At 44.0% G+C, this 13493-nt stretch overlaps 1 protein-coding gene across 1 annotated transcript; it reads right to left on the bottom strand.

The window, feature by feature from the left end:
- Positions 1 to 2121: 2121 nt before the first annotated feature.
- On the bottom strand, positions 2122 to 3338 carry LOC147425405 (uncharacterized). Its single transcript, XM_086500056.1, has one exon. It carries the CDS (start codon positions 3115 to 3117, stop codon positions 2122 to 2124), a length of 996 nt encoding a protein of 331 aa, XP_086356182.1. The 5' UTR covers positions 3118 to 3338.
- Between the last annotated feature and the right edge of the window lie 10155 nt (positions 3339 to 13493).

Raw genomic sequence — 13493 nt, 5'->3', positions numbered from 1 at the left:
GCGGCGAGAGCGGGTCCAAAAAGTTGCGCGAGGAGATTATGCGCAAATTTTCTTTCTACGGCGAGCTCGCCCACTCAGCGCGATGTCATCTTCCTCATGCTCGCTGCCCACGCGCTGCTCTGCCCGCCATCTTTTCTTTTCTTCCTTGCTTTTACACACAAAAGCCATTCTTTTCCCTTAATGGGCGACCATAAGCTTATTATATGGGCGGCCTTATGGCTTTGTAAGCCATATTAAACATACTCATCGGCCAAAGCTTGCCAAGCTTCTCCATTGGGCGGCCATAGCCCCCTTGGCTTCTGGGCAGCCTTGCCACTTGGTTAACTTGGGTGGCCTTTTAGCGGCCGGCTTCCCTCGTAAGGGCACCACATTTGGCATACATACCGACTAAAGCATCGCCAAGCACGAGAACTTCCTTGAGTAGTCCCGCAGTCAATGCATTCCAAAAGATCGCATTCCGAACACTAAGCTCTTCAAGCACTTTTTATACTTTATGAGAAGTACACCAAGCTTGGCGTACATGTAAACTGTCGTAGTGACGCTGGTGATAGTATACCCTGCTTAGCAATGCACTGCAAGAGATAACATTTTGGTCAGATTCTCCTTGAGCACTTACTCTTTTGCATCCCAAAACCCTGGCTGCAGCTCATTGATCGAGCGGACCGGGGTGGTGCGGAATCGGCCCCCGGCGAATCTTTATCGGCCAATATCTTGGTAACTGGAACTCCGATCACTGATCTGAAAAGACAGACGCGCTCCACAAAGTGAGCACTTCAGGCCCGTGCATTCATTTCATTTCTGTCACCTCATCTGCAGTTGCCCAATCCGGTACGGATTTGCAATTGACTTGAACTTTAAACTGCCATAACTTCTTCACCGTAGCTCCTATTGACGAGCCGTAAAGACAGGCCGGTAGAGCACTTCAAGCACTACAGTTCTAGATCATAATCTCTCATCTGTGGTTACTGCAAGTGTACTCATTTTTGGCATCATTGAGGCATCTGTTGGCCCTTTTAAGCCGCGTCTGGCATACATTAATCATTAAGCTTGGCCTGTTAACAAGCCCTCATCACTAACCATTAATGAAGTAGGCTTTCAATAAGCTTGATCTACATCTTCTTGGCATATTTCTTAGCATGGGAGAGGAGCTGCACGACATCCACCCCCTCTGAACCTGCACAGTCTCCGGTCTGTGCCAATTGCACTTTAATATGCATCTGCTACAGGTACCTTAAGCTCCTTACCCATCATCAGACTCACGTAACTAATAAACATATGAAAAAAAGTGAGAGAAGGCTTATACCCTATCATCAATTGTCTAGCTTAATCATTGGGTAGCTGTCCATCAAAAATCTCTGAACTGTATTTGCCATATCTTCAAAGCATTCAATCATGGATAACTTGTTTAGTGAACCCCGCCAGACTCAAGTGCTCCAGTTAATGATGCACACGGCTTGACCATTAAGCTCTCTTTAAGGAACCCTATCAAACTCAAGTATGCCTTACTCTGTCTGCACACGGAATGGCCGTCAAGTCCTTTACCTCAAGTTCTGTTAGTAGAACCAACTCAAAAGATGTGAAGATACTCAGCAATTATCCAAAGAAGTCTGCTGGAATCTAGCCATGTAATCTTATTGACTGCATTACAAAAAAAACTCTTTTGACTTAGCATAAATCTAGGAAACAAAACCTTGTACCATGCAACCTGCTACAACAGATAACTGGTACTTTTGAAATCTGGAACTTTGCACTTTATTAGCCCCCGGGATCAAACGGGAAACTAATCATTTGCCCAACTGTGAGCATTCCTTTAAAAATTTTGCACCATCCTCCAGTATCATAGGGAAAATACAAGAATTTCCAATCATCACAGCATAAACATAAATTAGCCCACAAATCTTCATGAACACCGCCTGGATCATATGGCATATAAAGTAACTGACAGCAATCATATCTAGCATGATAACCTCCTGGGTCATAAGACAGTAGAAAATCATACTTCAAGTATATTGCATCTCCACAAACTTTCTCATAGCATAGCAACAGAAAGTCCTAAATTCCCATCATAGCAGAACCCAGAGGCAAAATGAATTCAATCACTATGGTTTCCAAAATATCAATCTACATTTGTGAGTCATTGAATTCCATCACTTCATTTGATACCACAAACGCTGCATGGTTGCCTTCTCTAGTAGGCACAAACTCCTCTAGAGCCTCATCCAAAATAAACATAAGCTCTTCATCATATGTTGTAGGATGTTCTTCACTACTCTTGTCACAAGGAACTCGAAATTCCTCTAGCGCATCATCAAGCAGATCCATAAGCTCCATATCTTCCTCCTTGGAGGAACCACCTAGTTTCTGAGTATTATCACAAGAAACCTCATCGCTTGTTTCATACATAGGCACAAATTGTTCTGGCAGCTTCACACTCCCATTCAAATATCTTTCCACTTCAATAGCACAAGTCTCAACATACATTACAAAGATAGCATCAATTTCTTTTTCCATAGCATCATCATAGCGAACCCTGTAACCTGTAGCAGTCATAGACTGATCATCATCCATCACCCCCTCTGAATATGCATCTCCATAATCATAATCTTTGTCTTGGTTCACATCAAATACATATGGTTGAGCATCAAATACATCTACATCATCACCAGTGTCCTGAAATGCAGCCATAGACATGAAACCCTCTTGTATAGCATCATCCAAAACAATTGCTTTTGCATGTAATGTTGCATAAGCATTCTCTTCATGTTCTATACCCAAAGAGCACTCCAAATGGGCATCCACATCACATATTGACTCTGACAAACATGTTTCTTGATCACTGCTAGCAACTATGCTTGTATGCAAACCATGTTCTGGCTCTGAGAAACCCGCTTTCTCATTTATGTCACTTTGAGAGGATATGACTGCATGCTTAGCATCCATAGAGTCATATCTGCTTTGGAATAAAGAAGACAATCCCAATCGAGCATAAACAATATCTACTATGAAATCATCATCTGCATGCAATAATGTCTCGTCTTCCAGAAGACATGCATCAATAACAGATTCTAACTTAGCTCGGATAGAATATTGATCACCTGTATGAAATGCTTTTTGCATTAAGAAAAATGGCTCCTCATCTTGTCTGCTTTCAATTTTTTGAAGCTCCAGGTCTTTATTCACTGAGATCCCCTGTAAAATTGCTTTTGCAAAAGCATCCCAATTATCTGCATTATGTTCTTGCAATAACTTGAACTTGCTCCTTAATATCCTCACACACAAGCTGTTCAAACTCTGCAATCATCTGAACTTCTGGCACTCTTTCACGCTTCATTTCTTGCTCGTAACACTCTGGGTAGCCTTTTGGATCATATTCACCATCAAACATTCGTCTTTCATCGCATACTGCATCCAATGCTGCATTTAAAGCTTCTTCTATTTGCTTCTTTGTCTTCACGGCTTCTACTTCACGCAATGATCCTTGCATCACTTGCATCATCTTGGAAAAATCTGGAACTCCTGATTTGCCATTAGAAACATGTGTGATAAATTCTTCAAATAATTTCTTCATCTCCATTGGAATCTCCATCTGCATCTCCCACCCCGGCTTGTTTCGCATCGGGTTCACCAAAGATTTCGGGGGATATGTGTTCGCTACGTGAGCCAGGTAGGCACCGGGCCTCTAGTTGTGGGAGGTGAGAAAGAGAGAGAACAAGAACAAATGATAACTCTGGCAATCATCGTAATCATCAAATAATTGATTAACGCTTGAGTACAACTTAATCCTTAGCCAAGGCGGGTTGTTAACAACACCGTCACTTGGATCATCTGCTAACTAGAAGCTTAAGCTCCCGTTTACAAGATTAATCGGACCGTTACGACACCGGACTTAACAAAATGCTTAATCAATCTCTAATGGACGACGGTGATGGAAATTTTCCTCTATTGCTTTATCTGCTTCAAATACCTCGCGCATTCTGCAATCTTCAATTCACTCACTGCCTCGATCATCAAGCTTTGATTATTGCCAAATATTGTGCAGCTTCTTACTCTATTTGCTTTATGCTCACTTAATTGTCGTTCTCCTGCTCTTGACCTCTTGCTTCTTTAGCTTGAGTCACTTGCTTATGCACGAGAGAGAGACTGCCTTCTCCTCCTTCGACTTCTCAAGCTTATCTGAGAACGAGAGAAAGAACTCCCCTTACCACTTCTTTATGCCTCGGTTGGAGAACGAGAGAGAGATCTTTCTTCAATGCTTGCCTCTTGTGCCGACTCTCCAAGCCCTTTGCTTTGCCTCCCCTTCTCGAGAGAGCGAGAGAGACCCGTTTTGCTTCTCAAGCTGAGAGAGAGAAAGCCCTTTTTCTTCCCTTCCAATCTCTGGCCAAGCTCGAGAGCAAGAGAGCTTGGAGCTCAATTGCCCTCCTTTGATCGATTGAGCACGAGGGAGAGAGAGCAAGGTTGCCCCTTGTGAAAACTTGAAAGAGAGAGTTCGTTCTTGCTTAGGCTGAGATACAAAAGCTTTGCCTTGTCCAAGCTCGAAAGAGAGAGCGAGAGATTGCTCCGTGCTTCGAGCCCTCCCACATTCTCAAGCTAGCTTCGACCAAGCTTCAAGATCCTTGTTCTCGACCTTGCTTGATTGCCTTGACACCCTCCTTCTCAAGCTAGCTTCGACCAAGCTTCTTCCTTTCCTTTGCTTGATTTGCTTACCGAAGACAAGCAGAGAACTAGCTGGAAAGAGATCTTGCCTTTCTTTTCTTCGTTGAATCAAGGTCGAAAGGGAGAGAGAGAGAGAGACTTTGCTTCACTGACTTGTGTTGCTAGCCGAGGACTAGCCGAGCTCTTTCCTCTTCCGAGCTCTTCACCCCGTAACCCTCATCTCCTTCGCTTCCTTCTTCGTTCTTTTTCGTTGCTTTGCTTGTTACCCTATAATTCCCCTCGTTCTTAGCATGCAATTGACTCCCTTCATGCCCTCTAATAATAGCCCTCACTTCCCCCTAAGCAACGACGGTGCATCGTTGCTAGGTGGGAAGGAACTCAATGACGTGGCAGTCATCGGACTGAACCGCTTCAAAGACGGTGAGAGCGGGTCTAAAAAGTTGCGCGAGGAGATTATGCGCAAATTTTCTTTCTACGGCGAGCTCGCCCGAGCAGCACAGCGCTCAGCACGATGCCATCTTCCTCATGCTCGCTGCCCACGCGCTGCTCTGCCCGCCATCTTTTCTTTTCTTCCTTGCTTTTACACACAAAAGCCCTTCTTTTCCCTTAATGGGCGGCCATAAGCTTATTATATGGGCGGCCTTATGGCTTTGTAAGCCATATTAGACATACTCATCGCCCAAAGCTTGCCAAGCTTCTCCATTGGGCGGCCATAGCCCCCTTGGCTTCTGGGCAGCCTTGCCACTTGGTTAAGTTGGGTGGCCTTTTAGCGGCCGGCTTCCCTCGTAAGGGCACCACATTTGGCATACATACCGACTAAAGCATCGCCAAGCACGAGAACTTCCTTGAGTAGTCCCGCAGTCAATGCATTCCAAAAGATCACATTCCGAACATGAAGCTCTTCAAGCACTTTTTATTCTTTATGAGAAGTACGCCAAGCTTGGCGTACATGTAAACTGTCGTAGTGACGCTGGTGATAGTATACCCTGCTTAGCAATGCACTGCAAGAGATAACATTTGGTCAGATTCTCCTTGAGCACTTACTCTTTTGCATCCCAAAACCCTGGCTGCAGCTCATTGATCGAGCGGACCGGGGTGGTGCGGAATCGGCCCCCGGCGAATCTTTATCGGCCAATATCTTGGTAACTGGAACTCCAATCACTGATCTGAAAAGACAGACGCGCTCCACAAAGTGAGCACTTCAGGCCCGTGCATTCATTTCATTTCTGTCACCTCATCTACAGTTGCCCAATCCGGTATGGATTTGCAATTGACTTGAACTTTAAACTGCCATAACTTCTTCACCGTAGCTCCTATTGACGAGCCGTAAAGACAGGCCGGTAGAGCACTTCAAGCACTACAGTTCTAGATCATAATCTCTCATATGTGGTCACTACAAGCGTACTCATTTTTGGCATCATTGAGGCATCTGTTGGCCCTTTTAAGTCGCGTCTGGCATACATTAATCATTAATCTTGGCCTATTAACAAGCCCTCATCACTGACCATTAATCAAGTAGGCTTTCAATAAGCTTGATCTACATCTTCTTGGCATATTTCTTAGCATGGGAGCGGAGCTCCACGACAGCGTCATCATTCATTCATTAAAATTTATCATTTTTTTTTCTCAAATCGAAAGGATATCCGATTCATTCCTGAGCTGTTGTTGCTTTGATCTCACCATCTCATCCTTGATTTCACCTGCATGTCCAGCTCCATGCTTCCGAAACCATACAGATGTGAGTTCCTCGCTCGTATTTTTGGTTATCTGTTACAAACAACCAGATTGTCAATACATCAGTATCTCTTACAGTGTCCTTTCGAGTATCTGGTTCATCTTCTGGTCAACAATTTTGCTCCAACTCTTCCTGCGAGTAAAGCTTTCGCTTTTCTGCACTCGTCTATTTTTTTTGTCTCGTCTTGAGAGGGGAATCAATGGCCTCACGCCATCTCGAGTGAATCTCATCAATCGGGTAATCTTTAGGTGTTTCACAAATCTCGGGTCTCTGGAGTACTTCATCAATCTTTTTGCACCTATATCAACCTGCAGTGGACGCTTGTATTTTGATTTGGCAAACTTTACCAAAAAACATTTACCCCAATCTTCATTCTTTTGTTTAGTTCCCGCACCGGATTTCAACTTTTCTTTGCCTTCCCATTGAGAGGTGTTATCTCCATCAAATTCTTAATGAGAACCCATGTGTAATCTGGGATTCTTAATGGCTTTATGCCCTGTAAAACAGAGCGATGAAGACGAGAACCCGCCTAATGCCCGATGTATGAAGGGTGGGAGTGGCTAATAAGTGCGGGGTCGGGACACGAAGATTCTTCAAGAACAATTTCAAAGTGCCCAAGTGCCAAATCTGCTCTTTGATAGGACCGATATGCTTTGAGAAAAGCACACCCTGATGCTTTGATACCACAGTAACAAACTTGGCACCCCAAGTCTAGATTGTGTCACGACACAAGAGAGATTCACTTAAAATACTTCTTAACTTTAAAATCACAGGTCAATTTGGTCGACACGACCCGACGTAGTTCCGTGCCTAGAGAGATTGGCCCCAAAGATTGACGCCCCTTTCAATATTTCTTTTATATTAATCTTTGAGCAAAGTACAACTCCCGTAGGGTCCTCCGCTCTCAGACTTTGCGTCTAGATGCTCTCAGAAGTGAGGCCCTTAGGGCTCTTTTATTCTTACAAGGGATGCCCAAAAGAAGAGCCCCAAAAGCAGTTAAACTCAAAAGCAAACTGCCAACAAGCATCAACGCAAATTGCGGAAATCCGTACAACCCTGCCACATCAGCAACCAACGTGAAACGTGGAACTCCATACAATCTCCCACGTCAGCATGTCAGCTTAAAACTCAAAAATCCGTACTGCTGCTAGCCTGTCTGTACACACCTCTACCACGTCATCAAGTTTGCTCGCGGGTGGTCATGCCACGTCATCAGTTTGAGAGAGAGAGAGAGAGAGAGAGAGAGAGAGAGAGAGAGAACTCAATAACCCTGAAGAAAGCTCATACAACTCGATAATGAGAATGAGAGGTTGTCACCTTATCCTAGTAAATGGAGCCCCCCGATTTAGGGCTGACAGGCTCTAATAAATCTACCACATTATCAAAATAATTGATGCGCTCACCACAATATCCAGTCATCTCATTCATTCAAAATTCATGATTCTTATCTCTAATCGACGAATTCATTCCTGAGTTGCTGTCGTTTTGGATTGCCTTCATATGCAAATTCCTCACCATCTCATCCTTGATTTCACATGCAAAACACGTAAAATTTCAAGGAGATAGCTCACCTCGTTGCAAAAGTGTGGATGTCCAGCTCTGTGCTTCCCAATGCATACATATGCAAGTTCCTCGCTCCTATTTCTGATTATCAGCTCATCTATCCCTTCAGCGTTCCTTCCGTCCTAAGAGCAAAATCAATCGCCTTACACCATCTCAAGTGAGTCTCATCAATCGGGTAATTCTTCAGGTGTTTCGCAAATCTCGGGTCTCTAGAGTACTTGATCAATGTTTTCACACATGTGTCAACCTGCAGTTGAGGCTTGTACTTTCCTTTGGCAAACTTCTCCACCAGATTATCTTCATTCTTTTCTTCAATTCTTGCGCCAGACTTCAACTTTTCTTTGTCTTCCGGCTGAGAGGTGTTATCTCTGCCAAATTCTTCACGAGAATCCATGTGAAATTTGGGATTATTTATGACTTATGCCCTGTAAAACAGAGCGATGAAGACGGGAGCGCACCCGATGCGAGATATACGAAGGGTGGGAGTGGCTAATAAGTATAGGGTCGGGACACGCAGATTCTTTAGGATTGCCACGTCAACATGTCGAGCAAATTCCGAGCCTGTCCGTACAGCTTGCTCCCATGTCATCTGTCCGGGGAAGTACTGTCACGTCATCATTTTGTGACACTTATCAAAATCTAATAGATCTCTTCTTTTTCATTTGTGTCCATTCGTGTGCTTATCATCTCTCTCTCTCTCTCTCTCTCTCTCTCTCTCTCTCTCTCTCTCTCTCTCTCTCTCTCTGTCTGTGTGGATAGTTTCCTATGAGTTAAAATTCTCTTTTCTCTCTCGTCTGCTCGCTCATCTCCCCTTGTCCATCTGAGAAGCCATATACCTCTATTGCGAGCTCTACAACTCCATCATGGAGCAAGGAGGCTTCGGCCTACGCTCGGGGACTCCGGAAACAAAATCCGGAACTTTTTGCAGAGCTTTACGCTCTAAGTACCTACAGGAAGAAATTGAAAGCTCGTCTCTCGGATTTTCATACCGAGAAGGAAACGACCATTGAGTCTAAGATCTCCGGTTCTTGTGCTTGGAAAAAGATTCTCCCTGCATAACTTTAGGGGGGAGGAGTCCATCTTTTGGTTTCCAATATTGTGTCGACCTTCTACCTTGTCTCTTTTGGTCAATATTCTATTATATTTCAGCTTATTGATTATTCGTGCGCTCTCTCCTTCATGATAGATGCACGCGCAGATTGTACACATTAATAAAAATAAAGAAATACCACCATGGACACCTATTTGGGGGCCCAAGTACCCAAAGTAACTAAGATTGTGTAACAAACTTGGTCACTCCAAGTCAAGATTCTACCGCGACATAGCAGAGATTCACTTCAAAACAGTTCACAGTTCACAATTGATTCGACACGGCCCAGCGGAGTTTTTGCCTAGAGATATTGACCCCAAAGACTGACGCCCCTTTCGGTATTTCTTTTTGTATTAATCTGCATTCAAAGTACGAGGGAGTGGGAGGGTTCTCACTCTCAAACTCTGCGTCCAGATGCTCTGAGTTGTGAGAGCCCAACCCAATTATTTATTGATTACAAGGGATGCCCAAAAAGCAGAGCCCCAAAAGCTGTCTTTTAAAAACTTTGTAAAATAAAACAATTTTATCCAAAAAGATTCTCAACAAATTCCCACGCAAATTCAGAATTCCGTACACTCAGCCACGTCAGCACTACTGCCGCAATTCACGCTGCAAATCACGAAAAACCGTACATTGCCACATCAGCACTTCAGCGGGTTTTCTGGGCCTGTTTTTTGACTGTCCACTACTGCCCCACTTGTCCAAGGCCATGACACGTCACCAATTTGTGACATACCTCCCTCTTGAAAGCATTGTAATCACCCTCGATTACGCCTGCAAAACAAAAAGAGGCCATAAACTGTCTTAGCAGACACTGACTGTTAGTACTGACGCACTAGGAAAACACATCTAGCACATGTACCAATCGACAGTCACATCTCAGGACATCACTTGACATCACAGGACAAATCACATTCAAAACTCATTCGGATCTCAGACCGTGATTAATCGGCAACGTATTTAGCAATCGCATCTAGATCCAGCTAGGACCTCATAGATGCTCGATTAACTAATCCTTATTGCAATCATGTCTATCGAGATTGTATCAGATCGAAATGTTGCAGTCATTTCGTCTATCAGTTCCTGCACTTAACAAGTCAAGTACACATCAATATCATATTATCAAGAATTCTAGTTCTTAAAATCATTACAATAGACGACTGTCAGCTCACAGTATCCCTAAACTCAAAAGAGACATCAGTGACTTTAGTATCAAAAATCGGGGTAATCTGTAGACAAACGAGCGGAGTGAGTCCCCTCTAGTGCATACCCAATGCACTAGATTCGCCCATGCTGAAGTCTGGGTTCTATCGGAGTAGACTATGCTAAACCGAATGCTTCAAGGTAAAGGTTCACAATCTGAGGAGTATCTGCTAGGTCCTCCTCCTCCATCCACTTCGCATCCAATGTGGGATAGTTCTTGAATTTAACCAAGAACCGCCTGATCACTTTACCTTTTATCTTTCTATCTTTATGTCCCAATATCTGTTCTGGAACGAGTATCTCCTCGTTTTCCTCCACTTCGGTTGCTCATCTGGCTCCCCATCATCGGACACATCGCCTTTAAAAGGCTTCAGGAGACTCACATGAAAAGCATTGTGAATCCTCCAAGTATCGGGCAGCTTCAGTCTAAAGTACACATCATTTATCTTTTCTTTAATTTGGAAAGGTCCATAGTATCTCATGCTAAGCTTTGAAAAAAGCCGCTCCTTTCCCTTTTCTTTCTCAATCGTGCCTTCTCAAAACATAAGATGACCCAATCGTTCTCCTTTAATTTCAAATCGCGGACGATGTCGATTTACTGCCTTTTTGTGTCTTTCCTGAGATTCCTCTAAAGCCTCTCGGACCTTGGCAAAAGCTGTGTCCAAGTCCCTCGTGTACTGGTCGGCTTCAAAAATCTTATCTTTCGTGCTTAAGAAGGGTGGAACCTTCGGAGCACCTTCATTAATTTCAAATGGCGCCTTCCCCGTCGAAGAGTGTATCGTGTTATTGTAGGCAAATTCCACCAAGGGCAAATACTTTTCCCATTGAGTCTTCTAATCTGAAATGTAAGACTTCAATAAATCCAACACAACTGAATTTGCAATCTCCGATTGCCCATCTGTCTGCGGGTGGAAAGATGACGAGAACTGCAACCGCGTGCCAATGTTCTCCCAAATCGCCTTCCAAAATAAACTCGTGAATTGCAGATCTCTGTCAGAGACAATTTTCTCAGGCATGCCATGTAATTTGAAATTTGTGAAATGAATAGTCTCGCTAAATGATCCGGCTTGATTGTTTTCTTCACTGGAACGAAGTGAGCTTGCTTGCTAAATCTGTCGATAACAGTCCAAATGCCATCATGCCCACTCTGCGTCTTCGGGAGATAAAAAATGAAATCCATTCCAATACTTTCCCAGGGGCGGGTGCGAATGGGGAAAGGCTGTAACAATCCCTGTGCTTTATGCCTGTCAAACTTGACCTTTTGGCATACCAAGCAATTGCGTACAAAATCGTCCACGTCCTTCTTGAGTCTCGAGCAAAAGAAGTATCTCTCCACACCTTTCAAGGTGGTAGCAATGCCGCGGTGACCTATAAATGGTGGACAGTGGCATCCGGTTAAAACCTTTTCCCTCAACGGCTGTGTAACGCACAACATCGTTTTCTTCATCAGGTAGCCATCCCGAATGGAATATCCCGCTACTACCTCCTCATTCTGTATTCGAACGAATACATCTGCAAAATCTGGATCTGTGGCATACTGATTGACCATATCCTTGAAGCTTCTATGGTGTATCGCGGAAATAGCCAGAACCAACGGCTTCCGGGACAAAGCATTTGCCACCAAATTCTTCTCTCTCTACACAAGGACATTCTGGACGTGAAACTGTGACAAGACGTTTGCCCACCACATCTGCTCTTCCGATGGCTGCTTCTGTGACTAGTAGTAGCGTAAACTTTGATAATCTGTGAAGACTGTAAAATCGGCTCCGAGTAGGTAATGACGCTATTGAGTAAGAGCATGGATAACCGCCAAAAGCTCTTTCTCATAAATCTGTGCTGTCAATTCCGGCCTTGAAAACAATCGGCTCTCATAGGCAATGACATGGCCTTCTTGCATTAAGACCGCACCCAGACTACGACCACAAGCATCACAATATACTTCAAATGACTTCTGCAAATCCGACAGAGTCAAAACTGGTCCTATAGTCAATTTCTCTTTCAATGTCTGAAAGGCAGTCACCTCTGTGGGTCCCCACGAGAAATGGATTCCTTTCTGTGTCAAAATATGCAAAGGGGAAGCAACCTTTGCAAACTTTCTAATGCACCGCCGGTAGTAAGAACATAAGCCCAAGAAGCTTCTAACTTCATGGACATTCTTCAAATCGGGCCAATCACGAATAGTCTCAATCTTGGCCGGGTCCATCTGCACTCCTGCTTGCTGAGACGATGTGTCCCAAAAAGTGTATCTTTGGTAGGAAAAATTCACTCTTCTTTGCATTGATCACCAACTTGTGATCCCGCAATGTCTGAAAGACCTGTAGCAGATGTGCTCTATAATCTATCTCATCCTTGGAGAAGACAATAATGTCATCAAAGAAAGTGCCCACAAAAGATCTGTACTCTCTGAAAATCCTGTCCATCATTCGGTTAAAGGTCGCTAGAGCATTGGTAAGCCCAAAAGGCATCACCAAAAACTCAAATAAACCGAAGGTCGTCCGAAAAGCTGTCTTGTAGACATCTCCCGGCGCGATTCGGATCTGATAATATCCACTCTTCAAATCGATCCTGCTGAAAACACAGGATCCCTGTAGTCGGTCTAGAATATCATCGATCCGAGGAATCGAAAAACTGTTCTTGATGGTGATTTTGTTGAGAGCTCTATAATCAATGCACATTCTCCAAGATCCGTCTTTCTTCAAAACCAACAACACTGGAGAGCAGTAAGGTGAAGTACTCGGCTGGATAAGACCCTTTTCCAAGAGGTCTTTCACTTGGTTCATAATTTCTTCATTCTGGGCTCGGCTCACACAATAAGGTGGCCGGTTCGGTGGTGTGCTTCCAGGTATTAGATCAATGGTATGATCCTCAGGACGAGCTGGTGGCAACTCGCCTGGCAGGACCTCTGAAAAGCAGTCGGCATGAGTGTGGAGAAAATCCTGGCGTTCTTTATCAAGTTCAGACATATTTGTCGTATGATCATCATTCAACTCTTTCAAAAAGATCAAGTAAACAAACAGATTGGATTTCATTAATTTCGAAACGGCCGAAGCCGATACAATAGGAACAGACTCGCCCTCAAGTTTCACATCAAGTACAATGGTTCGGCCCTTTTCAGTAATCAATGTCGCTTTCTTCGCCTGATAATCGACCACGGCGTTGTTCTTATGGTACCAAGGGACTCCCAGGAGAACATCACAACCTTCCAAGACAATGCAACCGAATTTTGCCAATGACAAGTGTAATGGCCAC

This window comes from Adiantum capillus-veneris, chromosome 25, assembly GCF_014529385.1.
Source record: "Adiantum capillus-veneris isolate H3 chromosome 25, ASM1452938v2, whole genome shotgun sequence".
Lineage (NCBI taxonomy): Eukaryota > Viridiplantae > Streptophyta > Polypodiopsida > Polypodiales > Pteridaceae > Adiantum > Adiantum capillus-veneris.
This window is presented reverse-complemented; position numbering and strand designations above follow the sequence as displayed.